Here is a 23522-nt window from a genome sequence, read left to right on the forward strand (position 1 = left end):
CGGGTCAAAATGAGTTTATAGCCCTGCTCCTTGAAGGGGCGGAGTTACTATCCCTTAAGGTGGAGTCTTCTTGCTTCTGCAGAGAAGAGAAAAGACAAGGCTGTTAGTGACAGCGCCACCTCTCGCCCCAGCGGGGGTATTGCGTACCTGTGATGAGCCTAGAAGGTGTTCCTCTGTGTAAGAACATTTATACAGCACTTCTCTCAAAGTGTTTTACATAGTGAGTGGGGCGCCACTTTTGACTACCATCATTGTGCAGCATCTCCCTGAATGATACGATGGCAGCCATTTTATGCCTGTATGCTCACCACACGTTAGCTGTTAGGTGGTGAAGTGGTGAGCGAGATTGCAGTCAGAGACAGGGGAGGATTAGGGAGACAGAATGGCTATGCCATGGAGGGCAGTTTAGCCAGGACATCGGGACAGACCCTATTCTTCACGAATGATGCCCAGAGATCTCTAATAACCATAAAGAGTCAGAACTTTAGTTTAACGTCTCATCCAAATGACGGCGCCATTTTTACAGCACGGTGTTCCCATCACTGTTCTGATTATTGGGATCCACATACTGTACTGTTTATAATAAAGAGGGGGCTGAAACATGTATACACACTTTAACAGTTGTTATCTCTGGACTTTTCTGAAATTGAATCGAATTATGGCAACAAAGTGTAGTGTGACGTTACCTCAGAAAATGGCATTACTCATACAAATGCTAGCATCACCATGTATCAGGCAGGACCCTCAAACAACTGACTTCATAAAAATATGTGTCAAGGGTTTGTATCTGTACTTGCTAACCTCCTGAAGAACGTTAGATAAATATTATCTGGTCCTGGAGATTTGTTTGATTTCAGCCTATTTAATCTGAACAGCTCTTCTCTCTCTACAATTTCCAAATCACTCAGCCCCAGGCCTCGCGCCTAAGAGGGCCCCGCTTTTGAGGTCCGCGTGTCCCGTTCAAGCGAATTTGTCAAGTTATAGTCTCCAGTATAGATCAACCATGTTTCAAGACAGGCTTTGTGGTCTGGCAATCCTATCTATAGAAAAAGACACTGCAGATCCAGATTAGACTACGAAAATGTCATCAACGACTTTAACAATCGGAAGGCAAGAAAAGTGGGTTTTCGTCTCTGAACCTGGAAACAGGATAGAGATTTCATGATGATACCTCTACGCTAATTTCAGGTGCGGCCAAAGCAGAGGCGTAGCTCGAGTTTCGTGCCGCTTGGGGTGGGGCGGTGCTCCAATTTGCCACCCTCCAACATTCAGAATATGTTAATCTATTTAAATAGAAAATTAAAATGACGTATAGAGAAAAATGAAGATACATTTTGCATAAATTTATTCACTGCAGTGGGTTGGCACCCTGCCCGGGATTGGTTCCTGCCTTGTGCCCTGTGTTGGCTGGGATTGGCTCCAGCAGACCCCCGTGACCCTGTGTTCGGATTCAGTGGGTTGGTTAATGGATGGATGGAAGGATAGATCTATTCATATATAGAGAAACAGCAATAATTTTTCACATATAATTATTTATAAGCATCAACTAGACAATATTATAGTATAGACGCACTGATAAGCCGTGTTCTAATTATTAGTTTAATATAATTACGCTGCGTAAACCAGAACCGGTGTAGTGTACAAGTGATAGATGTTTTCTGCGCAGAGCAAGAACGCATTCAGATTGATAACGAAACGAAATTATACATTAGTTGTTTATCTTCCTAGAAATTATTATCGGTGTAATGTTTATGTTTTGCGGTGGGTTGGCGCCCTGCCCAGGATTGGTTCCCTGCCTTGTGCCCTGTGTTGGCTGGGATTGGCTCCAGCAGACCCCCGTGACCCTGTGTTTGGATTCAGCGGGTTGGAAAATGGATGGATGGATGGATGTTTATGTTTATTTTTGTTATTGCCTCATAAATTTCAGCTGCTGTGTCTGATGCTGTCACAGAAGGACAGTGTGAAAATGATTTTTGAAGCATTTGTGGATAAAAATGAGAGAATTTTACTTTTTTCACTCTTGAATAACATTTTTCCAACCCCTGCTGCTTACACACAATTTATACTGAGCCTTTTGGCCAATAATGCTGCCCCCAAAAATGTGCTGCCCAGGACGGACCCCCCACCTCCGCCCGCCCCTAGCTATGCCACTGTGCCAAAGTGTGGCCAAATAAGGCCCTGGAAAGGTCTGTATGCCCCCTGTTGCCCAACAGGGTTGAGTTCCCATGCTCATGACCCGTGGCCCTGCTGGAAACCAAGGAGGGCTATCCTCTGTTGTCCCGGGAGAGAAACTGTCCTGAAAATGCCCTCTCCCCCCTGTCCTTCCACACTCTGAGGGTTCTGCTGCCACAGCTTAGACTCCATTGAGAATTTGTCTCCCTCAGATTCAACATTCTTTGATGCCCATTGACATCACAGTTACTGCACACTGAGGTTCATTTAGCGGTGTGCCTGAGGCTTTTCTTACCTAATCACCTCCTCCTCCTCCTCCTCTTCATCTAGATAGATAGATAGATAGATAGATAGATAGATAGATAGATAGATAGATAGATAGATAGATAGATAGATAGATAGATAGATAGATAGATAGATAGATAGATAGATAGATAGATAGATAGATAGATAGATAGATAGATAGATAGATAGATAGATACTTTATTAATCTCCAAGGGGAAATTCACATACTCTAGCAGCAGCATACTGATAAAGAAAATATTAATTAAAGAGTGATAAAAACACAGTGGAAGGTGGAGAGTGTGAGGCAGGTATAACAGACAATATCTTTGTATAATGTTAACGTTTACCCCTCGGGTGGAATTGAAGAGTCACATAGTGTGGGTGAGGAACGATCTCCTCAGTCTGTCAGTGGAGCAGGATGGTGACAGCAGTCTGTCGCTGAAGCTGCTCCTCTGTCAGGAGATGATCCTGTTCAGTGGATGCAGTGGATTCTCCATAATTGATAGGAGCCTGCTCAGCGCCCGTCGCTCTGCCACGGATGTCAAACTGTCCAGCTCCATGCCAACAATAGAGCTTGCCTTCCTCACCAGTTTGTCCAGGCGTGAGGCGTCTCTCTTCTTTATGCTGCCTCCCCAGCACGCCACGGCGTAGAAGCGGGCACTCGCCACAACCGTCTGATAGAATATCTGCAGCATCTTATTGCAGATGTTGAAGGACGCCAGCCTTCTAAGGAAGTATATTATAGTATTATCTCTGCATTCCGGTGATTTTAACTCTGCTAGACTCTGTCGGTTTTGGGGATGGAGGGTGGCTTTGTGGGAAAGTCCTGCATGACATTTGGGGTATATGTGAAATTCCCAGAATCGATAAAAACAAAATTGATCACAAAAAAAAAAAATTATAAAATCATGGTCAAACACAAGAACACTCACCACTCCCTAGCCCAGCAGTTCTCAAACGAAGTAACAAAAAAGGGGGTGCGAATGTCGCCATATGTGGCGTAATTTCGCTATTCATAGGAAAATTTTAAACTTGTAGCGGTGTATCGGCAGCAAAAAATATAGGAATACATTTTATTAGGGTTTCAAAAAAAACAGGGGGGCACGATTAAAACTGTTATGAAAACTCTGGTCGCAAATACTTAAAGGTTGAGAAACGCTGCCCTAGCCCATTCTAGATAACCGCTAGGAACTTTGGGAAACCATCGCCTTTATGGGGCTGAAGGTAGTTTCTGGCCAGGTGATCCTACCTCTACCACCCACGAAACACAATGGACACAACAAAGGCATCGATACTGTGGACAGATCAGCCTGGACACAGACAGACACGACACCAGATGTCCACAAAGACACGCTTTTGTTCACAGTTCTTACTTCCTCTTACACACGGTGCCTTAACCACCCACAATACACACAGTCCTTTTCCACTCTTTTCGTCACTTCTGCCACCTTTACCCCTCCACACACAAGCTCTGTTTTCTTACTCTGGCTATTCATTGGAGTGAGGCGGCTCCTCTTATTTAGGTCCCGGGAGTGTTCCTGTTCCAGGTGGCTCATCACTATTACCTGGAATCACTCCCAGGTGCTCTGGAGGTCCTCTACAAGGGCTCTGCAGCTCCCCCTGGTGGCCCCCACAGAACCCAACAGAGCTTCACCAAACTCCAGCTCCCGACATACCCTGCGGGAATCTGTGGTGCCACAGCCGCCCAGATGGGCTGCCCTCTAGTGTTCCAGGGGAGGTATTGTCTCATCAATGCCTTCTCCCCTGGTCCTCCCACTCTGCTGGCGTCCCGGCCAGGTAGTTTCTGTGGCCGCCCATCAAAATACATAGACACAATGGAATAGAAAGAAAATTGTGAATAAACATACCTAATGTTAAGACAAACAAAAGAAGACATAAAATGAAGATTTGAACCCTGGCTGAAATATGGCACTCACATCCATATTAGAGACTCACACCTTGAGTCTCACAAACTGCGGTCTGCCCAACAGACAGTCCGTTATCCAGGACCCCACAGGCTCATCCATCCACATATCTCTGAGATGACCCTATAACAGGGATGGCTGGATAGTATCGAAGGCACTGGAGAAATAAAAAAAACAGAACCCTCACCATGCAGCCATCTTTGTTCAGCCTTGTGGAGCAGACAGATAATTGCACCATCATCAGTGATTCTCGGTCCTTCATTCCTTTACGATGAACACACACAGGCATATGTGAAGCATAGTAAGATGACGAGCCTCTGCTTTCTTTCTTTCTTTGCTTCTTCTTGTTAATTGACAGCTGGCTAATAAAATGAAGCAGTACAAAACTGAGAATGCAATTCTTTAAGATTAGAAGAAGCAAAGTGTTAGCCATCTTAAGAAGTGAGTTAACTAAAATGTGGCTGGAGTAATAAGTGCTTGTTTAGCAACATTTCTAGTTAAGAAATTGGCTTGGAACCATCAACGCCACCCCCTCAGCACCGAACGAGTGCGCCCCCTGGTGTACAGCCTTGGCAAGCAATCCTATTTAATGGCTGCGTCCCCGGGCCTTCGTGTGATTGGCTGATAATTCAGATTGGCAGGCAGCTCTGACAGACAGGAGAGGAGGAGCCAAAGGTAAGTCACACTTGAAGCATTTGCACTGCATTGGACAGCACCGACGGGGTGTGGCCAGAAGTGTGGAAGAGGGTGTGGCCAAGTGGGTGGTTCTCACAAGCCGCAATGTTTGCATTTTGATCAGTTTGATGCCAGCCTTGATAAGATAAAGAAAAGGGAAGGAAGGAAGGAAGTGAAGAGAAGAAGACAGGGCTTCCTTTCTCTTATAATAAGCACTGCTTTTGGCTGTGAGCCTGCAGTTCATGCAAACTACAAGAATCACTTAGAGTCACAATGTTGCTCCTCTGAACAGCTTATTCATTTTTATCATCGGCTAACCCCTTTATCTAAGTTCAGAGTATATTTACAAATATTTTTTACAGTTGGAGCTCCGGCAGGTTAAGTGACAAGATTACAGGCACACAGTGGATTTCTGCCATAAATAAAATCAACAATTTGGTGCTTTAACTTCAGTGCCTTAACCGCAACCTCAATCTGACTGCATTTTCAAGGCAAACCAAGACGAAAAGGCGCTATAAAAAAAGAGTGGATGTAGAAAATGTTCAGAGTTCATCACTTTTTACACATTTTGTTATGTCCCAGCCTTGCGTTAAAAATCATACAAATTCATTTTCCCCATGTCATGCAACCCTCAGTAGTCCAGGATGACAAAGTAATGAATTCAGTTTGATACAAGTCTTCAGACCCTTTACTTGAGCTCGAGTGCATTGTAATCTATTGGTCATCAAAAATAGGGCCTTGGTTTGCCAAAAACATCATTGTCTTTCATAACAACGAGACAAGTCGAAGAGTATCTCGCAGCTGAGGGTTTTCTCATATCGGTGACTCGGGAAGCACCGGACAAAAATATTAAACTGAAGTGATTTCTTTCTGTAGCCTTCTCCAGATCGGTGCCTTGACACCAACGTGTCTCTGAGACTCTGCAGGCGATTCTATCAACGTCATGGCTTCATTGGGTTTGTCTCAGCTGTGGGACCTTCTATAGTCAGCTGTGTGCCTTTCCTAACCCATGCAGTCACCAACCCAATGGTCACTCTGGTTGAACTCCTGAGAGCCTGTATGGAGATGGGGGTAACCATCACTGCAGTACTCGCCTTACCTTGTGTTTATGACAGAGAGGCCAGGTGGCACATGAAATACCCATTTGGAATTTGAAAACAGGCACCTAAAGAACTCTCAGACTATGAGGAATAAGATTCTCTGGTGTGATGAAACCAACATTGAACAGTTTGACCTCAATTCTAAGTAACGCCTAAGAACACAAAACAGGATATCCGAAAATTTTGCAAATGTATTTAAAATACAATCCTAAAATATCTCATAGGCCGAAGTATTCAGGCCCTTTGCTTTGGTTCAAGTGCAGCCCATTCTATTGATCATCACTGCAATGTTTCTACACCTTTGACCTGTGCTCAGTTCCTTCCTCAATTTTTGTTTAACGTTTTGACCTTAAGGACAATTATTTTGACTCCAGCTTTGTTCCCATACGTGTCTTTCTGTGGTTCTTTTTCTGTAGTTCTGCTAGTGATTTGTCTGTAGCATTACACTGTTGTGACTGTAGATGGTGCTATACCAACGCTCAACCCTTCACAGACAGATACGGAAGGCACACCGCTAAAAACACAAGTGCTTTTATTTTTCTTCACTCATGGAGAACATCTTCCCATGTTCCCCCGAGTCCACAACACACAGTCCCAAAATACAATACTGCACAATACTTTCCTCTTCTCTCTATCTCCACCACTCCTCTCCAGCAATCTTCATCCACTACCACCTGACTCTGGCTCCTCTACTGGAATGAGGTATCCCCTTTTATAATGTGCTCCATGATGATCTTCCGGGAGCACTTCCTGTTGTGGCGGAAGTGCTGCAATCCAAGGCTCTGTAGCCACTTTCCTGGTGGTAGCCACGGCCTTCAACAGGATTGAGCTTCCAAGCTCTGCTCCCGTGGCCCCCAGGTGAACCAGGGCGACAGCCCTCTCATGGCCTACGGGAGGTATTGTCTCTTTCCCGGTCATTCCAGGCATCCGAGGCTGGGTAGGGTCCCCAGCCATCCGCCACACTGTGCAATGATTTATAAAAATGACTGAAAAAGCAGACTAGTGTGCTCCTGGGAGATATCACATGGGGTAGGTGGCAGTGATGCCTCTGTAAATGTCACAAATATCACACCACATCTAAAATAATATCTGCCAGTATGGTCAAGGTAGCAGCCTTCTTTACTGTTATGTTCTGTCGTTGGCATCACTCGTACTGCACATCAGTCATGTCTGAGTGGTGGCTGGGTAAACGTCGGGATCAGATGCAAGTCAAGTGCAAATATAATTATAAAAAGTCAGATAAAATCTCAAGACTGTCTAGAAAGCTGATGGTGAATCTTTCTTTGTTTCAGAGTATGAGAAAGAATTGGAGCCTCTGCGAGGTGATGATATGGACGCCGATAAGCCAGACAGGTAAGAAATTTGGGCAAACTATTTTTTGGGACCAATTGTTAATTAAAGGGGAAAACAACAAAATGCAGACTAACGAACAGCGTGCACAAAAAAATTATATAATGAAGGTGTTAAAGATTCTGCCCAAGTGTAGTATGATGAGCCGAGAAGCATTAGAGAATTGGGGAAAGTTTATTATGCACATTTAACAAAAAGATGGGTGTCGGTACTAGTTTAGCATGAGGACCTAATAAGTGGAATTGATTCAGCATTAGCTAAACAAGAGGAGTCAAAGGACTTTATATAAGTGGTTACAAGTTAAACAAGAGGATCAAGAGGCAGTTACTGAATCTGTTGAAGTTTAACATGAGGGTCCACTAAGTGTTGCAGATCAGCACACATTAAACAGAAGCAGCCAAGGGCATTACAGAATGAGTATAAATTCTACATGAGCATCGAAACATGATTATGCAAAAGATGTCACAGAATCCCATTACCGGTAAACACGATGATTTGACCCGAGGATGCGACAGATATTACATATTCTGTAAACGGCATTTCTGAATGAGGGCGAGTTGAATATGAACATTTAACAGAAAGGTGACAGAGGATTAAGCAGGAGGGTGTAATATGTGTTAGAGATTCAATTGAGGTTGAACTGCAGGAGCTCAGGGGCATTATAAAATCTGTGCAGGTTTAATACGAGGATGAGGAATGCAAATACAGGTTAAACATGAAGGTTCTTTATGAGGGTGGGTCTTAAACATTACACACATGTCATGCATTTAACATAAGAATGACAACTGGTACAGATGTAACAGGAGAAACTACTTTTTGGAGACAAAATGAGCTACATAATCAACACAGGTTAAACAGGAGGAGTCCATGGGAATTATGGAATTATTACAAGTTAAACATGGGGGGGGTATGCTGCTACCACACAATAAGTAGACCAGGGTTTGCGTCCCAGGTCCTCCCAGCATGGAGTTTTCAAGTTCTCCACATGTCAGTGTAGGTTTCCTCTGAGTTCTCCGGTTTCCTCTCACTGTCCAAAGACATGCAGGTGAGGTGAAATGGCAATCCTGAATTGGCCATAGGGTGTGGTTGGGGTGTGTGTGTGTTTGTCCTACAATGGAGTGGCACCTTGTCCAGGGTTTGCTCTAGCCTTGTTCCCTATGCTAGCTGGGATAGATTCTAGCACCCACCTCCGAATAAACCCTGCCATGGGACAACCCAGTACAGGACTAAGCGGGTTCGAAAATGACTGGCTGAGAAATTACAAGTTTAAGAGTTAAACAAGAGGATCCAAGGACAGTTACACAATCTGGGATAGGTGTTGAAGACTCTGCACAAACTGAGCATGATGTGCCAAGGAGCATAACAGAATCAGACCAAGTTTATTAACTATGCAGATGAAAGCCATCACAGGTTTAACATTAGAATTTGACATAAGGGTCCAATGCGTGTTACAAATTTATCACAAGTTAAACAGTAGGAGCCAAAGGATTTTATAGAACAGAACAGGATAAACAAGAGGATCCAAAGGCAGTTTCTGGATCTGTACAAGTTTATGTGTTACAGATACAGACAAGTTAAACAGGAGGAGCCGAGGGGCCTTGTAGTATGTACAGATGTTTAATATGAGGAATGCAAGGGGGCAGCACAGACTGCAAGTACAGATTGAACACAATGACATAACCTGAGGATGCAATGAATGTTACTGTTGTGTACTGTACAGGTTAAGTATAAGGAGGTTACATTACACATTGAGGGCAAGTTGAATATGAACATTGAACATAAAGGTGAGAGGGGACTCAGTGTGATGGTTCAAATATGTGTTACAGATTCAATTGAGGTTAAACAGGAGGAGCTGAGGGGCATTATAAAATCTGTGCAGGTTTAATATGAGGATATAACATGAGGCATCACAGAATGGTTAAATATGAATATTCATCATGAAGGTGGGTGTTACACATTCCAAACAAATTAAGAAGGAAGAGTCAAGGAGAATTACAAAGTCCAATATTAATTTGCATGTTCATTTAACATCACAATAAGAATTTGGTGAAACATAAGAATTTAATTTTAGGATCCATAATGTTCTTCCTAATCAGGACAGGTTAAGCAGAAGTCTAAGAGAATTATAGAACTATTAAAAAGGATGAGGATCCAAGATAGTTGCAGTATCTGTACAAGTTTAACAAGAGCATTTCATATGAAGATGCAAAATATATCACAGAATCCACGGACAGGTTAAACTCAATGGTTTAACATTAGGACGCTTTGGGTATTAAACAATTCTGCAGAGGCTACGTATGATTAACCAAAGAGCATTAGGGAATCAGATGAAGTTTAATATCCACATTAACCATAAAGACGAAAGCCAATACAAGTTCAAAATTAGAATCCAACATGAGGATATGTGTTACAAATTTAGCACAAGTTAAAACAATAGGAGCCAATGGATTTTATAGAACTGAACAGGTTAAACAAGAGGACCCAAAGGCAGTTTCTGGATCTGTACAAGTTTATTATGAGGATCCACTATGTGTTACAGATTCAGACAAGTTAAACAGGAGGAGCTGAGGGGCATAGTAGAAAATGGAGATGTTTAATATGAGGAATGCAAGGGGGCACCACAGAATCCACGTACAGGTTAAACACGATGATTTAACCTGAGGATGCAATGAATGTTACATATTCTGTATAGGTTAAGTATAAGGAGGTTACAGGCATTACAAAATGAGGGCGAGTTGAATATGAGAGGATTCAGCATGAGGGTCCAAGTATGTGTTCCAGATTCAATTGAGGTTAAACAGGAGGAGCTGAGGGGCATTTTAAAATCTGTGCAGGTTTCATATGAGGATATAACCTGAGGCATCACAGAATGCAAATACAGGTTAAACATGAATATTCATCAGGAAGGGTGGGTGTTACACAAATTATGTAGGAAGGGTCAAGGAGAATTATAAAGTCTAATAAAAATTTTCACATGCATTTAACATGAGAGTAAGAATTTGGTACATGAAACATGAGAATTTAATTTTAGGATCCAAAATTAGCTACATATTCAGCACAGGTTAAACAGAAGGAGCCCGAGGGAATTACAGAATTAATGCACATTAAACATGAGGATCCAAGGACAGTTTCAAATACATCCATCCATCCATCCTCTTCTGCTAATCCGAGATTGGGTCGTGGGGACAGCAACTTGAGCAGAGATGCCCAGACTTCCCTCTCCCGGGCCACTTCTTCTAGCTCTTCCGGGGGAATCCCAAGGCGCTCCCAGGCCAGCCGAGAGACATAGTCCCTCAAACGTGCCCGGAACACCTCACCAGGGAGGTGTCCAGGAGGCATCCTGGTCAGATGCCCGAGCCACCTCATCTGACTCTTCTCAATGTGGAGGAGCAGCAGCTCTACTCTGAGCTCCTTCTGGATGACCGAGCTTCTCACCCTATCTTTAAGGGAAAGCCCAGACACCCTGCGGAGGAAACTAATTTCAGCCGCTTGTATTCGCAATCTCGTTCTTTCGGTCACTACCCATAGCTCATGACCATAGGTGAGGGTAGGAGCGTAGATCGACCGGTAAATTGAGAGCTTTGCCTTACGGCTCAGAGTTTCAGAATATGTACAAGTTAAACATGAGCATTTGATCTAAAGATGCAAGATAAATCACAGTATCCACAGACGGGTTAAACTCAATGGTTTAACACGAGGATGCTGTTGAGTGGTAAACGATTCTGCACAAGCTAAATATGATGCGCTGGAGAGCATTAGAGAATAGGGCGACGTTTAATATGCATATTAACCATGAAGATGAAAGACGGTTCAGGTTTATTATTAGAATTTAGCAGGAGGCTCCAATACGTGTTACAAACTCAGCACAAATTAAGCAGGAGATGAGAGGCCAAGGGACTTTTTAGAATCGAACTGGTTAAACAAGAGGATTCAAAGGCACTTGGAGTCTAAGATGCCTCTGCCATCCTTACGGATCTCTACAAGTTTAATATGAGGATCCACTATGTGTTACAGATACACCACAAGTGAAACGGGGCATAGCAGAATTTGCAGAAGTTTAACATGAGGATACAAGCGGCATCACTGGTTAGATATGATGATTTCACACGAGGATACAATGGATGTTACTTAGTCTGTATAGGTGAAGCATTTCAGAATGGGGGCGAGTTGAGTAATTAAGGTGTGAGATGATTTAGCGTAAGGATGCAACATGTGATACAGATTCATGTGAACATTAGGAGCTGAGGGCCATTGTAGAATCTGTGCAGGTTTAACATGAGGATTTAACACGAGGGCTGCTGTAGAACATTTAAAAAGGGAGCATTTAACAAGAGTTTCTTTGACATGCTGTATTTTCACATGAGGAGCACACAGTGCTGCTGTTGTCTGTAAAATATAAATGAAGCCATATGCTCCAACTAAGAGGTCCGCATTGCGTTCCTAACATTTATGTGCACATTCCCAGATGTTCCCGAAGCTGACGCCTTTAACCAAGGCAATTTAAAAGATCAGCTTACCACACAATTGCTCATACGCTGGGGAGTTCAGTGACTTTTTAAGGGTCACACAGGTAGTAGAAATCAAAAAAGGAGAACCTGCACCCTCATGACAGAGACAAGCGGGGTCCTCCCTGCTCAGATCTCTTGCTGCTCACTCCTCTATTTTTCACTGAGTCATTCTGATAGATGGTTGTTTTCATTTCCAAATTGCAAGAAAGGCACAGAAATGCAATCTCCTGGGAAAATTTCCTCAAGCTCTGTTTCCCAATACCAGAGGGAATGTGTCCATAAAAAAAAGATTAAAACGGGGAGGAAAAAAAAATGGCATTCAGGCTCTCCGCGATCTTGGCTGCGTCCCAATGTGACAAGCAATGAGATTGTCCTAGCGAGTAATAAATGGCAGGCAAATAATTGCTTTCGTTGCGCCTTTTTCTTCCAGCCCTAAGTTTGAAGATGACATCCCTTCTGTTCTGGAGTTAGAGATGGAGGATCTTGAAAAATGGATGAACACTCCCCAAAAAGAATGTAAGTACAGTGTGGTGGTGCGTCCACCTTGAGGTACAGTATGGGGTACTCCTGTGATCGAAGACATGAGGATACCCATAAAGAAATCTGGACTGTAGATAAATACACAATGGCTGATTTGGATTTGCTTGTACAGTTTCACCAGTACAGCAATAAAAGTCCACACAATTATCTACATACGCTACACAATGGGGCGGTGTGGTGGTTAGCAGCCAATGTCTCACACATTCAGCATCCTCGATTCAACTCCAATACTGGGGTGCTGTCTCAGTTGAGAGGTCTCATTCTCCTGTATGTGTATGTCGGTGTGTGTTTTTCCTCTCAACACTCATTTTATCCCTCATCTCAAATACCTACAATAACCACTGAGTGCATTTACATAAACACACAAGTCCAGGAAATGGTGGGCAACTCGGACAACGCAGAAACTGGATTCCTTAAAGCCTCCGTTTACATGGCGGGCATCCACTTACAGAGTTCTACTTTGGGAAAACACTCTGACATCATAGAAATGTGCTAAAAAGGGTTAAACATCATCAACGACAGAATTGAAAGGCACTATATTAGAGATAGATAGATAGATAGATAGATAGATAGATAGATAGATAGATAGATAGATAGATAGATAGATAGATAGATAGATAGATAGATAGGAAAGGCACTATATAATAGATAGATAGATAGATAGATAGATAGATAGATAGATAGATAGATAGATAGATAGATAGATAGATAGATAGATAGATAGATAGATAGATAGATAAGGCACTATATAATAGATAGATAGATAGATAGATAGATAGATAGATAGATAGATAGATAGATAGATAGATAGATAGATAGATAGATAGATAGGAAAGGCACTATAGATAGATAGATAGATAGATAGATAGATAGATAGATAGATAGATAGATAGATAGATAGATAGATAGATAGATAAGGCACTATATAATAGATGGATAGATAGATAGATAGATAGATAGATAGATAGATAGATAGATAGATAGATAGATAGATAGATAGATAGATAGATAGATAGGAAAGGCACTATATAATAGATAGATAGATAGATAGATAGATAGATAGATAGATAGATAGATAGATAGATAGATAGATAGATAGATAGATAAGGCACTATATAATAGATGGATAGATAGATAGATAGATAGATAGATAGATAGATAGATAGATAGATAGATAGATAGATAGATAGATAGATAGATAGATAGATAGATAGGAAAGGCACTATATAATAGATAGATAGATAGATAGATAGATAGATAGATAGATAGATAGATAGATAGATAGATAGATAGATAGGAAAGGCACTATATAATAGATAGATAGATAGATAGATAGATAGATAGATAGATAGATAGATAGATAGATAGATAGATAGATAGGAAAGGCACTATATAATAGATTCCTGTGGTGGGTTGGTACCCTGCCCGGGATTGGTTCCTGCCTTGTGCCCTGTGTTGGCTGGGATTGGCTCCAGCAGACCCCCGTGACCCTGTGTTCGGATTCAGCGGGTTGGAAAATGGATGGATGGATGGATATATAATAGATAGATAAATAGATTTGAAAAGCACTATATGATAGATAGATAGATAGATAGATAGATAGATAGATAGATAGATAGATAGATAGATAGATAGATAAGGCACTATATAATACATAGATAGACAGATAGATAGATAGAAGTTAAATGGATGATATAATAGATAAATAAATATGAAAGGCACTATATAATAGATAGATAGAATTGAAAGGCACGATAGATAGATAGATAGATAGATAGATAGATAGATAGATAGATAGATAGATAGATAGATAGATAGATAGATAGAAGTGAAATGGACGATATGATAGATAGATAAATATGAAAGGCACTATATAATAGATAGATAGATAGATAGATAGATAGATAGATAGATAGATAGATAGATAGATAGATAGATAGATAGATAGAAGTGAAATGGACGATATGATAGATAGATAAATATGAAAGGCACTATATAATAGATAGATAGATAGATAGATAGATAGATAGATAGATAGATAGATAGATAGATAGATAGATAGATAGATAGATAGAAGTGAAATGGACGATATGATAGATAAATATGAAAGGCACTATATAATAGATAGATAGATAGATAGATAGATAGATAGATAGATAGATAGATAGATAGATAGATAGATAGATAGATAGATAGATAGATAGATAGATAGATAGATAGAGTTATTACTTTAGTTGGTGTTGTGGCTTCTGAGATTTTTATTGTAAAGAAGACAGAAGTTTCAAGCTAAGGCAGTTTTACTCACTGTACCTGAGCCAGTGACGTGCAAGTAGGAATTTCACTGTATTGTGTACTCATTACATTAATAAACCAATAAATTTAAACAATCTCCATATATATACAAAAATCAAACCAAAGTTTGTACCAAACATGTACATAAAGATATAAAGCATATACAAACTAATGACAGCTCTGCCTGACACGCTGGCTCCTATACCTTTTGTTTCTTAAATTGTAATTTTGTACGTGTGGTGCACTTTATTAAATTCTTTTTCTTCTTCTTCTTTTTTAACCATCGGGTTGGACACAATGTTCTCTTCTTCTTTCATAAACATTTAGGAATTTCAGTATGCTCTGCCAGTACATTGGAAAGGAAGTATTAAGCTTGTCTTATCTTTGTTATTTCATTATGCTTTCCTTTACGCTTTTCCTCCGGCAATACAACATTAATGACTTTTTAAAAAAAGTCAGCGATGACAGGACAAAAATAATCACAAAGAGTCAGTCGGGGGTCATTCTTCTGATTCATCCCATTGAAGGGTTTCATGGACAACACTAAAATAACTTTGGGTGAGAATCCAGTGAGACTAAAATGTGGAGCTGGGGTACTCAGCTGTGGTCCTGGAGGTCCACAGTGCAGCTGCAGGTTTTCATTCCAACCAGTTTCATCATCAGAAGCCACTCCAGGCCTAGCAGATAATGAAATTTGGCATTTAATTGTTAATGACTTCATTCTTCCAAGACAAATCTTTATCACACTGTAGATTTTTCATTTTCTGAGAACATTATCCGTATGTTTTGTGGTCCAGGACAGATTTGTACCACTTGGTCATCCCCCCTTCTCTCTCATTTATTTCAAGGCATTGTATTAGCGCTGATTATTCACGATGCAAGCACACAGATTCACATTGAAGCACATAAGCTGGAGAGCTGGTTGTTTCTTTGTCATTTGCAACTCATTATTAACTGATGGCTAGAAAACGGGCGATAATTAAAATCTTAAGGTAGCTGATTAAAACTAAAATACACAATTATGGGATCAGAATCGTAATAAACACGTTAACTAAAATTAAACCAAAAAAACATATAGCTTTATTAGTAAATAAATGAGTTCTAATTTAAAAATCTGTGCCACTGCGGACCTCCAGAACCGGAGTTGAGTTGCAATCGTCTCCGTCCCTTACCCTGTAATACCCCGTTTTGCCAGCAGAGGTCATGCGCGTATTACTTACCTTTGCTCACTGAGCGTCACTTCGCACAGCCGTCCCTGACTTTGGCGTCTGCGCCTTGCGGAGCCTCGCACTGCTGTGTAGCGATCACCAGTGTGCCCAGACATGCCAAGCGCTGCATTCCACCTTGTCTGGGGTAAAGCTTTATGAAGAGCAGAATACCGACATAGTTAAAAATCTAGAAACAGCTTTTACGAAATCTAGGAGTTTAGATTAGACACACTTTAATGATTCTAAGGGGAGAATTCAAGTGCATACAGGAGTGAAAACATAAAGAACAAACACAGCGACTATGTACAATATTAGACAATAGAATGAAACATATAATAAATACTACACTTAAAATATGTGTAGTATATTGAAGTCTGTACAGTCTTCTTATGTCTTCTGGCTGGAAGTGATGCATCAGGAGGAAGCATTCAGACAGAAAAGATCCCCAGAGGTGTTTCTTGCACCATGGAGGAAAGAGCCTCTGGCTCAAAGTACTCCAAGAAGTTGTTCTCTGAGAATGAGCAGAATTGTTCATGATGGCGTCTAATTTTGCCATCATCCTCTTTTCCATACTAGCCCCCAGAGTGTCCAGAATCAGTCCCGTGACGGAGCTGGCTTTACTGATAATTTGGTTCAGGTGCTTTGCATTGCCTAAACACAAGTTGCTTTCCCCAGGAGACCACAGAGTAGAAGCCCAATTGCAATAGACTGGTAGAACATATCCAGTAGCTTGCTGCGCACACCAGATCTGAGTCTCCTTAGAAAGTCCAGTCTGCTCTGGCCCATCTTATAAAGCGCCACTGAGTTCTCAGACCAGTCCAGTGTGTGCTGTTCTTATGGACCCCCAGGCAGTTATAGCTCTGCACCACCTCCACGTCCTTACACTAGAACGTGACTAGTCTCAGGGGCTCCTTGAGAAGTCCACCACTAACTCTTTTGTCTTGTTGATGTTAATCCACAGGTGGTGTTTCCTGCAACACCATACAAAGTCCTTCACCACCCTCCTGTACTCCAACTCGTCTCCATTATCAATACGCCCAGTGATGGAGGAGCCATCTGAGAGGTGGCAGGAGCTGGTGTTATACTGGAAGTGCATTGTGTAGAGCAGTGGTTCTCAATCTGTGGGGCGGACCCCCCTAGGGGAGCATGAAGTAACAAAAAGGGGGGCACGAAGATGAAAGAACAAATTGGTATTAGTGGTCTCCTTTCAAAAAAACCTTAAGGGGGGCGCAATTAAAACTGTTATGAAAACTCGGGTCGCAAATACTTAAAGGTTGAGAAACGCTGGTGTAAAGGGTAAACAGGAGGCAGAATGGACAGTTACTGGAGGTGCCCAAGTATTACACACCACCATTAAAAGCCTCACAAACTGCTGTCTGCTGGTCAGATAGTCCTAGATAGTCATCTAGGACAGCGTTTCTCAACCTTTTAAGTATTTGCGACCCGAGCTTTCATAACAGTTTTAATTGTGCCCCCCCCCCCCCAACGTTTTTTTGTAGCAAGCCCCAGGGGGAAGGGGTGGGCAAGCAAAGCGAGAAAGCGAGCAGGGGGCAAAGCCGCCTAGCTTTTCCAAAAAAACTCAGTTTTCTAAAAAGCACACAAAGCAATGGCTTCACACATAAGTCAACATAAAATACTTATTTATGACAAATGTCACTCTGTTTTATGTTCCGTGAGCCTCAGCAAAGTCACATGCTTATTACATACTTATTACACACCTGTTTGTCTCATCACTCATAAGCTGAAAGGCACTTTCTGGAATAAAGATCAGCTTACCTGTCTTTCGGTTTGGATTTCCAGATTGTTTGCATCAGAATCGGAGTTTGAAAAGTCAGAGTCCGATTCAGCAATAAAGAAACAAAATAAATAAATAATGTGCACAGTTTTATGTATTTTGCTTTGCATATTCGCTGCATTCAATGCCATTCTAGACATTGTTGACATCTGCTAGTCACGCACACGCAGGGAAATCAACGTCAACTCAACATGTCTAACAATCCTCTTAGCAAAAAGGGCCTACCTACTGTATAATGTAATGATCGTCGTGATCATCAGAGGTGACTGTGCAGAGGGTGCAGACCTATAAATACCTGGGAGTGCAGCTGGATGATAAACTGGACTGGACTGCCAATACTGATGCTCTGTGCAAGAAAGGACAGAGCCGGTTATACCTCCTTAGAAGGCTGGCGTCCTTCAACATCTGCAATAAGATGCTGCAGATGTTCTATCAGACGGTTGTGGCGAGCGCCCTCTTCTACGCGGTGGTGTGCTGGGGAGGCAGCATAAAGAAGAGGGACGCCTCACGCCTGGACAAACTGGTGAGGAAGGCAGGCTCTATTGTAGGCATGGAGCTGGACAGTTTGACATCTGTGGCAGAGCGACGGGCGCTCAGCAGGCTCCTATCAATTATGGAGAATCCACTGCATCTACTGAACAGGATCATCTCCAGACAGAAGAGCAGCTTCAGCGACAGACTGCTGTCACCGTCCTGCTCCACTGACAGACTGAGGAGATCGTTCCTCCCCCAAACTATGCGACTCTTCAATTCCACCGGGGGGGGTAAACATTAACATTATACAAAGTTATTGTCTGTTATACCGGCATTGTTATCACTCTTTAATTTAATATTGTTCTTTATTAGTATGCTGCTGCTAGAGTATGGGAATTTCCCCTTGGGATTAATAAAGTATCTATCTATCTATCTATCTATCTATCTATCTATCTATCTATCTATCTATCTATCTATCTATCTATCTATCTATCTATTATATAGTGCCTTTCGTATCTATTATATAGTGCCTTTCATATCTATCTATCTATCTATCATATAGTGCCTTTCATTCTATCTATCTATCTATCTATCTATCTATCTATCTATCTATCTATTATATAGTGCCTTTCATATCTATTATATAGTGTCTTTCATATCTATCTATCTATCTATCTATCTATCTATCTATCTATCTATCTATCATATAGTGCCTTTCATTCTATCTATCTATCTATCTATCTATCTATTATATAGTGCCTTTTGTATCTATCTATCTATTATATAGTGCCTTTCATATCTATCTATCTATCTATCTATCTATTATATAGTGCCTTTCATATCTATCTATCTATCTATCTATCTATCTATCTATCTATCTACTATATAGTGCCTTTCGTATCTATCTATCTATCTATTATATAGTGCCTTTCATATCTATCTATCTATCTATTATATAGTGCCTTTCATATCTATCTATCTATCTATCTATCTATCTATCTATCTATCTATTATATAGTGCCTTTCATATCTATCTATCTATCTATCTATCTACTATATAGTGCCTTTCGTATCTATCTATCTATCTATCTATTATATAGTGCCTTTCATATCTATCTATCTATCTATCTATCTACTATATAGTGCCTTTCATATCTATCTATCTATCTATCTATCTATCTATCTATCTATCTATCTATTATATAGTGCCTTTCTATCTATCTATCTATCTATTATATAGTGCCTTTCATATCTATCTATCTATCTATCTATCTATCTATCTATCTATCTATCTATCTATCTACTATATAGTGCCTTTCGTATCTATCTATCTATCTATTATATAGTGCCTTTCATATCTATCTATCTATCTATTATATAGTGCCTTTCATATCTATCTATCTATCTATCTATCTATCTATCTATCTATCTATCTATCTATCTATCTATTATATAGTGCCTTTCATATCTATCTATCTATTTATCTATCTACTATATAGTGCCTTTCGTATCTATCTATCTATCTATCTATTATATAGTGCCTTTCATATCTATCTATCTATCTATCTACTATATAGTGCCTTTCATATCTATCTATCTATCTATCTATCTATCTATCTATCTATCTATCTATCTATCTATTATATAGTGCCTTTCTATCTATCTATCTATCTATCTATCTATCTATCTATTATATAGTGCCTTTCATATCTATCTATCTATCTATCTATCTATCTATCTATCTATCTATCTATCTATCTACTATATAGTGCCTTTCGTATCTATCTATCTATCTATCTATCTATCTATCTATCTATCTATCTATTATATAGTGCCTTTCTATCTATCTATCTATCTATCTATCTATCTATCTATCTATCTATCTATCTATCTATCTATCTAATGGTGAGTTTTGTCGACGTTTATAGCTGATTAGTGCCCTCTACCCCGTATCAACTAAACTTGATATCTGCCCTCAACCCCTGCTGTCAACAAAGTCAACATCTGCCCTAAAAGAGTTAAATGCTGCCTTTACTCCTAATAACAAAAACAACTGGGGAAGGCTATAGGACTGTTCAATTATCTTACAAGGTTTCAGTGAGAACTTTGACGATCACATGTCCATTTTCAGAGGAGTTGGAAGCTTTCCTGTGGATGGATTGATGACATCCCCTGCCCATCTGTGCTTCAGACAATGTCTGTGACTAGTCTGAAAATGGAGTAAATGCAGTTTTTAAAGGCACGTTTAATATCTCCGATGTGGCTGCTGGTGGAGGTACATTGTCTCATGTATGACTCCAATCTTAAGGAAGCACATTCCTTGAGCCCCTTCTGGATTCAACCACAGCGGCCATGCTATATGCTGAATTTTGAATTACAGCTCTTGTAGCTACACAGTGGGGTTCAAATGTCTCAAATGCCATAGCTACAGCTATAGTGTCTGCATTTTATCAAGCAGAAAGTCCAAATAGCATCTTAAGTATGGGAAAGGTGCTATATAAATAAAATGTATTATTATCATTAAAGGCAAAATAAAATATCCAAAGTTTTCAGTGGGGGTCCAATCTGTTCCTGTCAGTGCCCCAGTTGTGCCTCATTTTAAATCACATTGCCTTTCAGGCTGTAATGCTCACAGACTCTTTGAGACCTAAGGCCTCATGTGCCATTAGCATCACTTTCTGTAAATAGCAGACTTTGATGGCAAGCTGACTAGACATCTGGAGAAGGTCTTAACCAAACGGTATCAGTAACAGCCCAATACCTGTAAATGTTTGACCTCAATATAAATTCAGTCATTATCCAACCCGCTATATCCTAACAAAGGGTTACGGGGGTATGCTGGCACCAATCCCAGCCAGCACAGAGGGCAAGGCAGGAACAAATCCCTGGGCAGGGCGCCAGCTCATCACAGGGCACACACACACACCAAGCACAATTTAGGATCGCCAATGCACCTAACCTGCATGTCTTTGGACTTTGGGAGGAAACCCACCTACGGGGAGAACATGCAAACTCCGCGCAGGGAGAACCCGGGAAGCGAACCACAGGTCTCCTAACCGCGAGGCAGCAGCACTACCACTGCGCCACCGTGCCGCCCACCTCAATATAAAGTGAATGGATGAATTCTAATCTGGTATTCTTCTTCATTTCCGTAGCTCAGCCTGGTGTGTTACCTGCAGCTAAAGAAGAACAATCAAAGTAAGAATGAATTTTAATTTTTAATTATATACCACTCAGTGCTGCATAGTAACTGTGGGTTGGGATTCAAATGTCTCTTTTATGTCTGTTGTGTCCATTGTTTATGATACGAGGGACGTTCAAAAAGTTTCCACACTTCTATATTTTCGTTGGAAACGGTGAAGGTGGGAGGAGTTAGTAATTGGGCGTGTCTGAGAGCATCATGTGACTTGTTCTGTCTGGCAAGCCTTGCAGTTTAGTATAAGAGTTGTCACGCTGTGGCGAAGATGGCTGCGAAACTTAGAAATTGCACCAAAGAGGAAGAGCATTGTGTCATAAGCAGAAGGTGTGGCGGGAGCACAAATTCATCTCCGCGTATGTGCTCAGTATGGGAATCAAGTTCTCCCTCATAGAGTCATCGAAGAGTGGAATGTAATGTTCTGAAAACAGCCGTACAAGTGTGACGCTCCGGACATCCAGCTCCAGCCACGACCACGAGAAATGAAGAAAGAGCCGTGGAAGTGATTTGGGAAAACAGAAGAATAAGAGCTGAAGAGGGAGCAGGAGAGCTGACTGTAAGTGTTGGTACGACGCTGGGAAAATTGCATCGCAAAGGAAGGCGACGATGTAGAAAAGTGAATGTCATTTGTTTTTGAGTTTCAAAAAAGTGAGGAAACTTTCTGAACGTCCCTCGTAGTATTATTGATTATTTAGTTGTTTTTTTTTGTTTTATGTTTAAACATCTTTTGCTATGTGCCATTATGTTTTGCGGGTGGTTCCCCAAGGGTCATCTATAGGGTCAGCTTATAAAGTCTGAGTATAACCTTCAGTCCTTTGCGGTTCATTGTGAATGTGCTCATAGTGATGAGTTCCTGTGTTTATTGCTCTTTTAAATATTTGTGAGTTACTGGAGTTCTGTGACCCATCGCTCTGCCTCTTGACTTCTCTTGGATTTGTGTATTGTCTGTTATTTGAAGGCCTTAACTTCTACATCTTCTAACCTGCTGAATCCGAACACAGGGTCACAGGGGTGTGCTGGAGCCAATCCCAGCCAACACAGGGCACAAGGCAGGAACCAATCCCGGGCAGGGTGCCAACCCACCGCAGGACACACACAAACACACACCCACACACCAAGCACACACTAGGGCCAATATAGAATCGTCAATCCACCTAACCTGCATGTCTTTCGACTGTGGGAGGAAACCCACGCAGACACGGGGAGAACATGCAAACTCCACGCAGGGAGAACCCGGGAAGCGAACCACAGGTCTCCTTACTGCGAGGCAGCAGCACTACCCAATGCACCACCGTGCCGTCCAGACAATAAAAAGGTGAAGTTAAAAGAAGCGTGGTAATAATAAAGCTTTACAAATCTCTTGCTCGGTTACTTGAAAAAGCAAATTCACCAAGCTGACCTGGACACCTGGTAATTTATTCTGTGTTTTGGCTTTCAAAGCAAGCATAGAATACGTTGAGATTGTTGAGGAGTGAGGCATCGGCAGTCACAGTATCTATCAATGAGCCTAGAAAACAAAATGGTGAAAAGACCAACAAACTCACAAAGGGTAGAAACACCTAAAAATGGAGGCAAACCAAAAATCTGATGGCTCAGGCCAGAGCCGAAGCAACCAGGTGAAACATTCCGGTCTCTTTCGGATTATCCCTGAAAGCTCTCGTTGCACACTAGCAGGAAAAGGTGAGCAGAGCAAAACAATTACAGCATGTAATGGAATCTGAAGGAGGAAGGTTACAGAGGGCTGTGATTCAAAAGTCCCGAGGTTGAGCAGGTCGGTGGTCTTGTTGGTTCAATGAACTGAGCCGCTTTTAACTGGGGCTTTGACCCTTTTTTTTTTTTATAAATCTCTGGAATCAAAAAAGCTCTTTCCGTGTTTTTCTAACAGACTGACCCAGCATAATTGTGAAAATAAAAAGCAAGAATGTATAATTAAAGAGGAAAAACATTTCATGGGACATAATAAGTAGATACAGTTAATCCAGAAAGTATTCACAGCGCATCA

The 23522-nt window shown here is 41.2% G+C and overlaps 1 protein-coding gene across 3 annotated transcripts in view; it reads left to right on the plus strand.

Annotated features, from left to right (window-relative positions):
* The window catches only part of tmem154 (transmembrane protein 154), a 73496-nt gene that overhangs the window by 18378 nt on the left and 31596 nt on the right, over positions 1-23522 (plus strand). For 2 of the 3 annotated variants that reach the window (XM_051928190.1, XM_028802691.2), the window contains 3 exons: positions 7450-7510; positions 12446-12531; positions 21480-21522. In XM_051928190.1, coding sequence (XP_051784150.1) covers positions 7450-7510; positions 12446-12531; positions 21480-21522 — 190 coding nt within the window. The remainder of the gene's footprint in view (positions 1-7449; positions 7511-12445; positions 12532-21479; positions 21523-23522) is intronic. The other variant, XM_051928189.1, reaches the window with a different exon arrangement.

The sequence above is a fragment of the Erpetoichthys calabaricus genome, chromosome 5, assembly GCF_900747795.2.
Source record: "Erpetoichthys calabaricus chromosome 5, fErpCal1.3, whole genome shotgun sequence".
Taxonomy (NCBI): Eukaryota; Metazoa; Chordata; class Cladistia; order Polypteriformes; family Polypteridae; genus Erpetoichthys; species Erpetoichthys calabaricus.